This window comes from Camelina sativa, chromosome 7 (assembly GCF_030686135.1).
Source record: "Camelina sativa cultivar CO46 ecotype springtype chromosome 7, ASM3068613v1".
NCBI classification, from domain to species: domain Eukaryota; kingdom Viridiplantae; phylum Streptophyta; class Magnoliopsida; order Brassicales; family Brassicaceae; genus Camelina; species Camelina sativa.
The window spans coordinates 3270062-3284610 of record NC_141886.1 but is presented as its reverse complement, the minus strand read 5'-3'; the positions used below and the strand labels follow the sequence as shown (position 1 = coordinate 3284610).

Below are 14549 nucleotides of genomic sequence, written 5' to 3'. Positions count from 1 at the left end.
GATTTTTTTTTTGAGAAAAACAGTTTTTTTAAAGAAAATTAATGTAGTTATACCTTCTAAAAGAAAAGTGAACAATGAAGGTAGTTGATACTTGAATTTGAGATGATAAGTTTTGCTTTTGGTAATTGATAATTATCTAAAATACTAACACAACAACAAAAAAGTTCATCTGAAATATGAACTGTTTGCTTTTGGTAATTGATAATCATCTAAAATATTTTTTGCTTTTGGTAATTGATTATCATCCAAATACTTTTGCTTTTGGTAATAACTGAGAAAAGTATTGGTATGTATTTTTTTATATGCAGAAATCAAAACGAATTTGAACAAAAAAGACACTTAGATGGCGAGAAAACCAGACTTAACTGTGTTAATTTTCCGTCCTACGTGGTAAAATATGTATATATACAACCTGTTGAGAAGTGTTCACGAAAGTTTTGGTGTGGCTTGTTGGTATCTCATGAGATGGCTGTCCCTCGAAACCCGGGTTCAATTCCCCTTTCCCACTAGTTCGAAACTCTTGAGCAAGAATCTGAAGCTGTGGAATCAACGTGTGTTCAATTACTTTGACAATTCCCTTTCCCACGATTTTTTTTATTTTATTTTAATTGCAGAACTCGTGGTCTCTAGAGAAAAAAAGAGAAATAAAATTAGCGTTGTAGAGGTAGTCCGAATCTCTTGAGCAAGAATCTGAAGCGGTGGAATCAACGTGTGTTCAATTACTTTGACAATTTCCTTTCCCACAAATTTTTTTTATTTTATTTTAATTGCAGAACTCGTGGTCTCTAGAGGAAAAAGAGAAATAAAATTAGCGTTGTAGAGGTAGTTCGAAACTCTTGAGCAAGAATCTGAAGTTGTGGAATCAACGTGTGTTCAATTACTTTGACAATTCCCTAATATAGTAATATTCAATGATTTGATAGATCCATAGATAAGAACAACAAACATATTCTCAAGTGTTTTCATTTTACTCTGTTTTCTATTTGTAAAATCTTGAATCGATGAACTGTCTTGCAATGAAATCCATTCAAGTATACAATTTGATATATACTCGTCTGCACGTAAATGTTGATCTTCATGTTTTGTTTTTCTAAGAATCCTTTTGTGTGGTTACTTATCCTCTAAAACTTGAAGTTACATGACTCATGTATAGTGTAGCGCAAACATCTACTCTCTTTGATTATTGTTTTAGCATATTGTGTTACATGTGCTGTTCATGTATTTACAGGGCAATAAATCGTGTGTATTTTAGGTACCATGTTCGGCTTGCGGACGTCAAAGAGAGTCAGTGTGTGTGAGTTTGTGACTTTCTTTCTTATATACAAATCATTTGGCAGATTTGGGACAATGCTAGCTCTTGACGTATGCGACATTGAAGTATAAAACCTATCTATATACCCTAAGAACCTATCATATCCGGTAAAAAGAGAACAAAAAAAAAAAAAAAATTGAAAAGAATTAAGAATATGGGTTTTGATCAGTTCTATGCAAGGTGCAATTTCCTTCTAGTTCCGTCTCCCTGCAAATTGCAAAACATGATCAGAACCGGGTATGAGAAACGCAGATACGTCAAGTTGAGAAGAACATTAATTACTTTGAGAGAAAACTTACTGTAGGTTGATTGTTCTTAGCAGACTTGCCATGTCTTGAGTCTACAGATTCTGGTCTCGTGGTTCGTCTGTGTAGTCTCTCCATAAAGTCTTGTATGTGATTATAAGTACTGCAAAGAGAAACCAGATCACAAAAATATGTCAGAACTACTCATATAAAAAAAGTGTAAACGTGTGTGGGATAATGCTTTACCTAAGCCGATGTCTGTTACAGGCAGCAAAGAAAGCAACAAAACCGTTCAATATACTCCTGACAGCACGAAAAACCTGAAAAATGCAGCAAAACAAACACATTTAGTAATGTATCGAAGTAGCAAAAGATTCAGATACTTTTGATTGTCTTCAAACTTTTTACTGACATGAGAAAAGAGGTCGTTCCAAAGTGTACGCCACATGGAGACTTCATAAGTCTTCACAGCTGCTTGAGAATCTGATGCAAGCTGAAGTATGCTGCTCATATACCTCCATAAATCTCCAAGAACATCGAATATGTATGAGAAGGATAAAGCTAAACAGTTGGCCAATGCAGCAACCACTCTGATTGGTGCATATACCACTTCCCATATGATCCAGAAAAGAGGCAGTAAAACAGTATTTGCTGTAGCATCGAAAAGACAAAAAGAAAGAGATCATCAGTATTATGATTATTTTCTTAAAAGATAAGAGAATAGTAGTGGGCAAGGAGACGGTTAATATACTTACTGACGTTCCAAACTAGTGAGACGATAAACAAAATGGGCAAAAGCACCAACTCTACCACATCACCAACAAGATTGCAACCAGACTCGATCACTATCCAAACTACTGAAACCAAGCTCGCCACTGTCTCTGCCAATGAATTCCATAACGGTAGGAGCAAACCAAGAGCGTCTAAAAGAGGATTCACCAGAGGCATTATGAGTAAAGAAACAAATGGCTGCATTGCACGTGCCATCGTTAGAGCCCACTTGACAGCTTTCTGAAAATTGTGAAGAAACAACATCGTTCCCAAGTACTTTATCCGTGATACCATGTCCCAAGTTTCAATCCAATCAAAGAGTGGGCCGCATAACCGAGATGCAGTGGCCTTCAGAACAGGGACATTTTTGTAGAGGTCATAAAAACCAATCACAACGGTGACGACTGATATCATCACATATAATGCTCTGGCGAAAAGGCACATCCAGGGTCGATAAAGATGACAGAAACCGGGATAAGACTGCAGAAACAAGACCCATGAAGGGAGACCAGCTTCAAGTAAAGTAAGCAAGCGTATGTCAGCCATTATAACCTCTCGTAATTTGAATGGAAAATGACGGTCACCACACCTAACAAGAACTAGCACATCCTTATATTGGGTTGCTTCAATGATGTTTTCACCATCATCAGGCACATGGCTTTCCCAGTGGTCTACAGAGTTATTTTTTCTTTTGGGTGTCTCCTCCATATAGTCAATATCTACTCCAGTACTGATTGCCTTAGTTACTCTTCTTCTCTTGTACGGTCCAGTCAGAGGCGGTGTGTGAGGCTCGTTTTCATCATAATCTGCAGCAGAATGATTAACGTTGAAGACACTTCTGGAGCAGCAAGGAGACTCATTTTCAACAGAAAGATTGTCGCTGCTGAGGATGTCATCATCATCTAAAAGAGACGTTTTTGAGAATTCTGCTTCAGCGTCATGAAAAACATCTCCTGCAAGAGTTACAATACTTTAAGTTTATTTAAGCTAGGGACTCATAAAGGTGCAAGGTTAAAGCATGCAGATGTATTATAATAATACCTATAGTTGAGTTGAGATATTCCCTCAAGCAAGACTTTTCCGCTTTTGATCCAGAGAACCACTGAGACATGCTTTTTACAGCTTGATCAATACTCTCAAACTCCCACCTTCGCATCAACTTAGCTTCTATAGCAAGAGACGTGTCTGTCTACATAAAGATATAGATCAAGTAAGAAACAAGAAAAACATACAATGACAGACCAAAACAATGGACAGTTGCAAGGGGGTACCAGTAGCTCATTCAAGTAGTTGACACCCCTGACGTTGGCCCATTCAACTTCGAACACGATGAAACCGTACAAGGTCTTGTGCAGCTGCTTGTTTAGAAACAAAGAGCTCTGCAGTTTATTTGCAGGTATCTTCTTGTTCGAAAAAGTTGTCGCATCTATCAATGAGAACCACTTATTAAGCTTCTTCAATTTTTTATCGTCCGGCTGAGGCTGAGCACACGTCTCTTTAGGCTTTTCTTCCTCGTCCTGCTTTAGCTTTTTCTTCTCTTCCTCCTGCTTCTGAATTTTCTTCTCCCCTCGAGCTTTCGTGTTTGCAAAAGGTGAGAGTCTGGACTGCAAACAAAGATAGATGGGTCACTAACTCATATCTTTTCACCCGAACAACAACAACAACAACAAGAAATAAAATTGAAGCAGCTTTTACAACCTTTGTAACCATAAGTTGCCAGAAATGAGCAGATCTGGTGCCAGGATTCAACCATGGCCGGTTGTCCACCAATATGTAAATCTTTTTACTCTTGTTACCCAGGAAAATACTGAGATCAGAAAGATACGACTGCAAGTCTCTGAAACAAAACAAAACAAAACAAATCTTAAACCAGATAAGCAGAGAACATCACGCAAATAAAATGTGACAACATAGTTTTAACTTTTTGAAACAAACACGCAAACTATAATCTCAACCACAATATCATGGGAATTGCTAAAACAAATGCTTCAACTAATACTTGATTTCACAGGGGAATGTTCACAGACATTAACAACAAGAACATATCTTCAGATTCAGGAAACGAATCTACGCATTCGATTCAATTTAAAATTCAAAAGAAAAAATAGTAATAAAGTTGTCAAAACCAAAAGCGATCTTTGTTTTGTCTGAAAGTACAAGATGATATGTTTCCTTTAAAAGGTCCAACAATGGCTGAAAACAAAGCTTTCTATAATAATGAAAAAAAAAAAAAAAAAAAAAGCAAACACAGAACAGGAAACTATATATATATATCTGTACTTGTAAACTGCAGAATCATTTGATTTCTAAATATACAAAAATATTCAAGCAAAAAAAACGCAATTGCGAGCAAAGAGATAAAGATAAGATACCCGATCTGGAGACTGGTTAAGGGGAAAACACATTTGGTTTCATCACCATTCCCCATTGTCTCTTTATTATCTCTCAATTTCGCACTCTAATTCTCAATTAAACGTCGGATTGACCTCAAATTTGCTAAATATCACTGAAAAAGAAGAAAAAAACGAAACATAGTTCAGGAGAATTCGTCATTATCATCCATAAGAACTGGAAATTTCTTAGAAATAAACCGATGGGGGAGATTTTGGTTTCAAATTGTGATAACTTAATAAAAAAGGAAACTCTTAAATCTTAGGTATAATAATAATGAGGGAAGCTTAAAAATCGAACCCACCGGCGAACAACAACAATAGACAGGCCGGAGAAAATTGAACCACACACGGCGATAAACGGATCAGATAATAATAATAATAATCTAAAACCCCACCATTAATGTCCGTCCCCGCAAATAAAAATTAAAAAAAAAAAGAAAAAAAACAGAGCCCCGATGGTTTATGACCAGAGAAATCAATTTATTTCAAATTTAAGAGAGAGAGAGAGAGAGAGAGAATTTGGGTTTACTTGGAATTGAAGAAGAAGAATAATATCTCCAAAAAAAGACGTCTCAGGGGGAGGACAGAGAAGGGGTAATACGGTAAATTTGGTAGCCGAGGATGACGGAGGTTTGTGTTGTTATGGCTTCCCCCCAGGGTCTCTCTACTCGGTTTGTATCTTCTTCACCGGAGCGAGCACGTAGAGAGAGAGACAGGGAAGAAGATACAATATATATATATATATATGTCAACGCGTGGGATAAGGTCCTTCTTTCTTTGGGCAAGCCAGCGCGTGTATTCTTCCTTCTTTTTTCTTTCTCAGATTTACATTAAGGTCCTTTAAGTTTTTATTTCTTCTGAAAAGAAATCAGCAAAATAAAAATAATGGAATTTTTTCAATTAAATGAGCATTCAATGGTATTTATCACATCATTGAAAAATATCGGTATTGAATTTAAAAAACCAAAAAAGAAATTTGCATGATGTGTCAAATAGTATTTTTGCAACTGTAGATAATGGATATATATGAATCTTTTTGGTTGTATAGAATATTATTTTCGGATTCTATTGTACTTGTCATTAATGTCAACAACTATTCAGATAAATTACTAAGTAAATGTTTTCTTTACACAAACATGAATAAAAACTGTTGGCAACAATGACAAAAAACATTAAAAAAAAAAAAAAGTGAAGCAAATAAATCGAAACTTTAAAAAGATGAGAATAGGTGTCGAGTGGGAGTGGAATTGACGCATGGAGGAGTCATGGACAATGAAATGAAATGTGACATTTAAGTTTATGTATTAGTAGTAGAAGTGCTTTGAAAAGTGTATCATCGACATTTAAGTTGCGAGAAACACGATTTTTTATCATCACCTATGTCGACCAAATACATAAATTGCTTTCAGATTTGATTTATAGTATTCGGTTAATTTAACTTCACGCATCCGGAATTTAATACTACTACAGTATATTCTTGAAAATTGATAAACTTCCAATAAATTATCTCATTTTTGGGAAAGAAAGTAATGTAAAATTGGAAAATTGCTTTTGAGAAATTGGACGAATGCGTTGAAACTACTTTATTCAGTATTTTTTTACTATAAAATTATTTATCGTTTCTGTTTCACTTGCTAAACCGAATGTACAACTGGGACTTTTGGTCTGATATTTTTGGGTTTTTGATATGTTTTGTAAAAAGGACACGCGCTTGAGGTGCGTGATGATATGGAGTGGGCCAAGTCCAAATTTTGGACGTATGTGATCGATTCTGTTTTTGAAATACAAATAACCATTATAGAGTGAGTGAGAGATAGCTCGAGCTCGTGGGTAGGTCCTCCTATAACGCCGCTTTATAATTTTATCTATTGGATTGGAACTAGAGAGAAGCAGCTGCTACGTATTAATTGAGATAAACCAACGCAAGTGTTGTCTCTCAATTATTATCTATACTAGTATATCCGGTATGACGCATTATTGCAAATCCACGTTACATGCATTATACGATATCATATAACAACAAAAAGTTGTGTGTTCCTCCTCAACTAGTTTATTTGATATCTATAAGAATAATTTTCGATCAAATCACTTCGAATTGTTATAATATCCTTGCATGTGTGTATATTAACTTATTGTATAAATAACTTATTGTACACACTCAAACTTGAAAAATCTGAACATCCTATTCCTATAATGACACAAAATAAATTTTCCATCTACATAAATTTTGCTTCATTTTCAAAGATCTTTCACATATTACGAATAAATGCATTATTTATTTGTAATAACATATTTCTCATGATTATTAACTAATAATAATTCATCAAAAAATTGAACTCTCAATTAATTATTTTTGAAATTGATAAAAATTTACAAAAAAATCAATTTTTGTAATATAAAAAAAAATCCTAAAATATATCCTTAATAATACTATTATATTTGATCAGAGTTTGGCAGGATCAGTGGCTTGATAACCCACCACGCCCAGCTAGAACTCTAAATAATACTGCACCTGATAATCTAAAAGTTGCAGATCTCATGTTGCCAAATCTTCCTCTATGGAATAAAGACAAGCTAGAGGAGTTAATCCATCCAGAAGATATCAAGATCATTCAGAAAATTCGGCCAAGAATCATCAAATCTGCAGATGAACCTACCTGGATATTTACTAAGGATGGACAATACACAGTCAAATCTGGCTACCACCAGCTATCTAAAGCCTCCATAGAGAATTCAACTGAATCTTCTCAAGCTAGTGTAGTTTGGAAATCCCTCTGGTCTATTTCGGCTCCACCTAAAGTAAAGCATTTCTGGTGGAGAGTCCTGCACAATGCTATCCCAGTTGCGGAAAACCTATCACGTAGATGTATCCACACCTCACCAGATTGTATCTTTTGTGGAGAAGTTAACGAATCCACTTTGCATCTTTTTTTCCAATGTCGATATGCAAGAGAAATCTGGGAGTTTCACCCATATGCACACCCTCAGGTCAGTTTGCTAGTCAAAATTCCATATTAGACAACATAAAAGACCTACTCTCTAGCAAAGATCATGTCGATCCAATGGTATATATATTTCCCTTTATTGGATGGCGCATATGGAAAGCTCGTAATGATTTAGTTTTTAATAATAAAAGATGGGCAATCCCAGAAGTCATTAATCAAGCTATAGTGGATTATCGAATGTGGAAGGAAGCTCATATAGCTACACAGCGTGATCTTCAACAACATAAGGAGAGGAATCAGTCAGCTAGTCCTTTACAGAGACATAATTTATATAACACCTCCTCCTTTTATTGTTATACAGATGGCTCTTGGATCAACCCTAATAACAAAGCTGGATTTGGATGGACTCTTCATGACGCACAAGGAAGGTGTGTACTCAAGGGTGCCTCTTTGATAGAGCCGGTCAACTCTGCCCTTGAAACAGAAGCAATAGCGATTAGGGAAGCTATAATCCAGATAAATAGATTTGGTTATAAAAATGTCACATTTTGTGGAGATTCGTCTATTCTCTATCATTATCTGGAGTCTGCAACAAAACAACGATTTCTATCTCTGGGTGCCTTTGAAATCCAAGGATATTTGGATGATATTCTCGCTCTTACAAAAGGCGACCATTGCTTCCAATTTATTGGTAGACAAGGCAATATAATAGCTGATACTTTAGCTAGGGAAGCTAGAACAAAGAGTTTTTCTTATGTTATCTCTTGGGTTCAATAGATGTAACTCTAAACATTATAAAATATTTTTATTCTAATGGAAAATTGGCCGACAAAAAAAAAATAGTAATACTATTATATTTTGTTTTTTTAAGATCAACCTCACAACATCTAAAAACTCAGAAAAAAAAAAAAAAACAATATTCAGGCCTTTTAACGCCGTCCAAATGCACAATCCACTGCCACCAATGAAGCTGAAAATATATCTATATCAAACTAACTAGTAAATGTTTAACATATACTGTATAATAATAACAAAAAATAGTTCTTTATATTGTAAGTTTGTAACTTGACCAGCATATACGGCTAGTTATTGCTGAAAAACAGAGTAACACACATCCATCAAAAATTTGATCACATAAGCAATTGCCAAATAGGATTCAATAAAATAAAAGAAATATTTTTGAGAAAAGCAATTTTTTAAGAAAATTAATGTAGTTGCCTTTAAAAGAAAAGAGAACAATGAAGGTAGATAATTATCTAAAATACGGTATGACGCATTATTGCAAATCCACGTTACATGCATTGTCAATAAATTCTCCATCTGCATAAATTTTGCTTCATCTTTACAGGTTTTTCTTTATACACTCAAACTTGAAAAGGTACAATAGAGTCACATATGAAAAAATCCAACACTCTTTTAAGTTTCAAATGATCCAAAATGCGAGAATTTGAGCCAAACTGACCAGATTATAAACTTGGAGGAAAACAATATTTAGAGCTTCAACGGAATCAAATCTAACCACTCGAATATGTTGGAATGCACTCGATCATTACCTAAATCACATCTGGTTGCTCCAACAGCAACTCTCAACACATATTCCCGCATTTCAAAATTTCTCATTATATCTACGTAGTCTCCACTCTTTGTTCCACGTCACCACTTAGGTTTAGTGTGTACAAACTCCCTCACATAGACCTTCATGCTTGACGGATTAAATCTGGTTCTCCCTCTCCAAACTTTATACTTTATAAATCTTGCACTTATCAAGAACATAATTCCATCACCATCAACATAATATACTCCATCTCTTAGACAACTTTCTTCGTCATGCTCCGCACCAAATATTTTTGATAGGGGATGCAAGTATCCTTAGATTCATACACATATACTCTTTTCGTGTATGATTTAGCACACATAAAAATCTAATGTATAAATTCAATATAGTTCATTTGAGCATGTATGAAAAAAGTCGACTCCCTTTAAAAGATTTTGTTTTTTTTGTTTGTCTTTTATATCTCAAAAAAATAATTGTCGTTTGAAAAGTAAAAAAATAAGATTCTATGAATATTATACCCCTTCTTTATCATAAATGATGATTTCCTAGGATGTTCGCATAAATTAAGAAAAATGTTTGATATTTAGCTATAAATGCATTATTTATTCGTAATAACATATTTCTCATGATTATTAACCAATAATAATTCATCAAAAATTTTGAATTCTCAATTAATTATTTTTGAAATTTACAATTTTCTAGCATTAATTGATAAAAATTTACAAAAAAATCAATTTTTGTAATATAAGAAAAAATCCTAGAAAATGATTCTTAGTAATACTATTATATTTTGTTTTTCTAAGATCAACCTCACAACATCTAAAAACTCAGAAAAAAAAAAAACAATATTCAGGCCTTTTAACGCCGTCCAAATGCACAATCCACTGCCACCAATGAAACTGAAAATATATCTATATCAAACTAGCTAGTAAATGTTTAACATATACAGTATAAAAATAACAAAAAAAATTCATATACGGTATAATGTTCATTATATTGTAACTTGGCCAGCATATATGGTTTGTTATTGCTGAAAAACAGAGTAACACACGTCCATCAAAAATTTGATCACATAAGCAATTGCCAAATAGGATTCAATAAAATAAAAGAAATATTTTTGAGAAAAACAATTTTTTAAGAAAATTAATGTAGTTATGCCTTCTAAAAGAAAAGAGAACAATGAAGGTAGATAATTATCTAAAATTCTGTATGATGCATTATTGCACATCCACCTTACATGCATTATACGATATCATATAACAAAAAAAAATGTGTGTTCCTCCTCAACTAACTTATTTGATATCTATAGTAATAATTTTCGATCAAATCACTTCGAATTGTTATAATACCCTTGCATGTGTGTATATTAACTTATTTGTTCATAGGCTGAATAATTTCTTGTGATACTTGCCTCTAATACTGTGATTGGTTTTGCTAAATTCACGATCTACTTTTAAAGACCAGACCGGGCTATGTGACTAGGTTGCTAAAAATATGCTTAGGTGCGGTTCTCAATTAAAGTTGTCTTAAATACATGGTCTACACACTCTACACTATTATTTAAAGTTTAGAGTTTAGACCATACGAGTTAATAAGTGGAGTTTGTACTTATGACTATAATTTAATTTATAGACCCCCATCTTAAAGTAGATTTAGCATTCTCGACTAAACCAATCCCGACGTCTATGTAAAGATAGCCATTAAATAGCCCATGTCACACTTCATAGTTCATAGTTCATAGTTCACACACACCTCTCATTTCATGAATGTTGAAACCCAAAACACTTGCTCAGTAACAATATATATACTTGGAAACCCAAGGTTAACCAAATATACACTGCTATGTTTCACACAAAGATTTTCAAATAGATTCAAATTCATAAGGACACTAATGCTGATAAAAACAAAACACAAATCGATATTAAAAACCTTAGGCAAAAGACTGGACAAATGCAACTGTTTTAAACGCTACTCTTTTTTACAGAAGGAGGCCAAGATAGTCTCCGGTTTGAATTGTTATTACTATCCTCGTCTTCTTCTGCTTCAGTTTGATCATTGTTTTGTCTCCTTGTGGTCTGAAAAGCTAAGTCGTCGAAGCTTGACTCTATTCTCCCATGAGGTGGAGTCACACAATCTGAGTCCCTATGCATCATTTCGTTAGCTCCTGGTGTTGTTGGTAAAGAAACTGCAGAGTTACCTACTCGAAGGTCTTGAAGAGTCGCAAATGATTCTCTCATCGCAGACATGGCCTCAAAGAATCTCGTGCATGACGCTAGTGCCACAGGTATTGGACGCAGCATTTCCTATGAATTGGGGAAGAAAAAAAAAGTAGAGAGATTGAGATTATAGGGTGTAAAACCAAAAAAAAACAACTGTTATGCAACACATTCCTACCATAAAGTGGCAATCTCTTTCTCTCTTATTGCAAAGAGATTAGAAACAGATAAATCTAATTCAAGGTCCTGATGAGTGGATGACACAGTTGATCTATTTTTCAAAGTTGCAGAGAGAATTCTTCTGCAATGTTAATACAATTTTTACTATGAACAACATATTAGATTCCAACTGAGATGAGTAAACCAATATATGTAATGTGGGTTTATGTTATGACTGAAAGATGTAAATAGAAAATCGTAAAACATGTAAAAGAGAATAAAACCATACCCCCCAGACAGAAGGAGGTTCTTTAAAGTTCTGGCTCCATTGAAAATCAGACACTGATGCTGTTAAGGCGCCATAATCACTGGCGGCTTTCATTAGTAACTCTGAAAATTGTTTCTGGAAACAAAAAAGAACATAGCCATTAGACAAAGCACCTTTGTTTTCCATCTGTTCAACTTCAGATACGAATCAACTTTATAATAACTAGAGCAAGTTATAGTAGGTCCTCAAAGTAGCAAATAGTATCAGATGACATGACTCACCTGATATTCTGCTTCAACTGGAATGCAATCTAGCGAATAAGGTTGTTGGAGACGAGCAATGATGCGATCCTGTTATGAAAACAAACAAATGATGTAAGAGACTTCAACTAGAGGTTCAAGAATCGCAAAAAAGATAAGACGGCCTTATGATGTCCTAAGGAGCTAGTGTCTCTCAATTTTCAGAACAATAAAGTAAGGTATCGAATAAAAGGGATATCGCCTAAACGCAGAAAAGATTTAGAGGTATGTAAAAAAAGGAGAAATTCTCTTTCTCTACCTTGTTTTGTATAACATCTTTCAATATATGAGTAATCCTTGACAGAGTCTCGATTTTCTTTTGCATTTCACTCACATGAGTCAAATGTGCCACATTTTTATCATCCTGCAAAACAAAGAAGTTATATACAAAACATCCAATAATAAAACCAATCAAGCAATGCAAATTTTATGATCCATATCTTTTTTATCCACTTTGAAAGAGAAAGAAAACCCTGAAAATATATACATATACCTTCCTCCCTTGAAGCTCGACCTGTAAGTCTGCAATTTTCCTTTGAACAGCAGATAACTCTCTTAAAACCCTAATTAGATCATCACCTCTTTCGCCATTAGACAACGCCAAGCTTTGTAATTCTTCCTACATTGGAAAATGATAGAGCTCATAAGCTCGATTCAGTATCCATCACAGCTGACCACTTTGTAAATCAAAGCAGCTCATTGATACGAATACGAATTTTCACAAAATGTAGCCAATCGAACAGAAAAAATTCCATTAATCTTTTCTCTAATTCAGGACAAAATCAGATTCAACATAGTAATGCCCAGAGATCAAATTCAAGATCTCATACCGTTTCTTCTACAAGTCAAATCTAATAGCAACAACAACCCAGAGTAGTAGACACTATTACTCAGCTAATAAAAGTAAACGGAGAAAATTTCCCGATTCAAGTGAAGAAAGAGAAGCGAATGGTTAAAGTTACCTGAGAAGGAGGAGGAGCGACGGTGAAACCGAGATCGGAGGCGATTGAGAGAGCATCAGACAATCCGCCGATGCGCCTGATCGGTTTCTTCCCAACCCACGTCGTGTCGCTTCCCATCGACATCTCTCCACCAAAGCTTTCCGGTGACGACTGTTGCGAAAATAATAATAACCAAATTCAAAATTATTCAAAGTCTTTTTGTTGGATGATTAAATCTTCTTTTTTACTTCATAACAAACTTCTTCTTTTGAAAAAAAAAAAAAAAAAACTACAACTTGTTTTTTTTTTTTTTTTTAAAAAAAAACAATGGGCCTAGCCCAGATATTTGTTGAAGATAGCCCAACATGTTATACGGAGGAGAAGAACCATAAAACTGGTTTGAAATTGTTAGTGGTATATTGATGTGTATCTATTGAATTTAAAACTTAAATAATAGAATGTTGTTGATAGAAGAAACGAATCCAGTGTAACTTTTGTTTTTGTAGGAGAGAAGTAGTATAATGTATAAGAGTCTTTTAAAGTGTAAGAGATATATAAGACTAATATATACATCACTCGTTACCAATAATCAAGTTGGAAACCATTCACATTTAATTTATTCGTCTCAATTTTAATATATGTATACAAGAGAGAAGTTTTGATGTGAGCAAACGATACCAAATTACGAAGTAATCAAAAAAGATTGCACAAAGCGACAAAAACAGAGTGAAGGAAACTTAACAGTTAAGAAGCCATATGCATATCAGCATATGCAATCTCCTTGCATTGGAGTTTATACCCTTTTAATCAAAATAAACAAACACACTCTAGAATTCAAAAACAAAAACAAGATTAAGAAACTCAAGTAAAGAATATCTCTCTTTATTGCGTTAGAAAAACTAACTCAAAACTAAAGTTCTCAAACTCTTAATCCCTCTTAAATTGTGCAACAAGTCTGCACCTCTTTATATAAAGAACACTTTGACTAAAATCTAAACACATTAGGAAATATATTTAGATAACTCCTAAATATATATATCTCTAGATAACTCCTAAAGACATTGGTTCTTATCTCTGTATTAAACCATAACTCGGTTGGCTTTTGACTAAAGCCATCTCAAGTTTATCCAACATTCACTTACTTAAGCTTGAAATCAATCTTTGACAAATTATGAACTCCAACAAGGTTCCTCATTTCCTTGAACTTGATCCTTCCTAGAGAATTAGTGAGTATATCAGCCTTTTGCTCACTCCCTGGAACATGTTCCACTTCTATAAAATCATTCTCTACACACTCTCTTATGAAGTGATACCTAGTGTGTATGTGCTTGCTCCGGCCATGAAATACAGGGTTCTTAGTGAGAGAAATAGCAGATCTATTGTCAATCTCAATGAAAACCTTCTCACATGGTGACCCCATGATTTCTCCAAGCAAGTTTTGAAGC

General features: G+C 34.3%; 3 protein-coding genes across 10 annotated transcripts; 1 reads left to right on the top strand and 2 right to left on the bottom strand.

Annotated features, from left to right (window-relative positions):
- Positions 1 to 1221: 1221 nt before the first annotated feature.
- On the bottom strand, positions 1222 to 5542 carry LOC104704245 (uncharacterized). Of its 7 annotated transcripts, none has more exons than XM_087458236.1 (10): positions 5251 to 5542; positions 4701 to 4834; positions 4027 to 4165; positions 3600 to 3932; positions 3370 to 3517; positions 2313 to 3281; positions 1970 to 2208; positions 1804 to 1877; positions 1612 to 1720; positions 1222 to 1519 (listed from the first exon to the last, which is right to left on the bottom strand). In XM_087458236.1, the coding sequence occupies exons 2-10, from the start codon at positions 4754 to 4756 to the stop codon at positions 1484 to 1486; spliced, it is 2103 nt and encodes a 700-aa protein (XP_087314362.1). In that variant the 5' UTR covers positions 4757 to 4834; positions 5251 to 5542; the 3' UTR covers positions 1222 to 1483. The 7 variants fall into 7 exon arrangements, with proteins under 7 accessions (XP_087314362.1, XP_087314364.1, XP_087314366.1 ...); XM_087458238.1 differs by having other exon boundaries at positions 3600 to 3927; positions 5251 to 5504; XM_087458240.1 differs by having other exon boundaries at positions 3370 to 3513; positions 5251 to 5483.
- Positions 5543 to 7259: 1717 nt separating this feature from the next.
- LOC147940785 (uncharacterized) lies at positions 7260 to 8443 on the top strand. Its single transcript, XM_087458269.1, has 3 exons — positions 7260 to 7520; positions 7627 to 7709; positions 7858 to 8443. Exons 1-3 carry the CDS (start codon positions 7260 to 7262, stop codon positions 8441 to 8443), a joined length of 930 nt encoding a protein of 309 aa, XP_087314395.1.
- Positions 8444 to 11006: 2563 nt separating this feature from the next.
- LOC104700154 (AUGMIN subunit 2) lies at positions 11007 to 13344 on the bottom strand. Of its 2 annotated transcripts, none has more exons than XR_015560876.1 (6): positions 13126 to 13328; positions 12657 to 12782; positions 12423 to 12527; positions 12146 to 12214; positions 11616 to 11999; positions 11007 to 11524 (listed from the first exon to the last, which is right to left on the bottom strand). XR_015560876.1 is itself a non-coding variant. In XM_010415619.2 (6 exons), exons 1-6 carry the CDS (start codon positions 13246 to 13248, stop codon positions 11183 to 11185), a joined length of 879 nt encoding a protein of 292 aa, XP_010413921.1. In that variant the 5' UTR covers positions 13249 to 13344; the 3' UTR covers positions 11007 to 11182. The 2 variants fall into 2 exon arrangements, 1 of the variants encoding a protein (XP_010413921.1); XM_010415619.2 differs by having other exon boundaries at positions 11886 to 11999; positions 13126 to 13344.
- Between the last annotated feature and the right edge of the window lie 1205 nt (positions 13345 to 14549).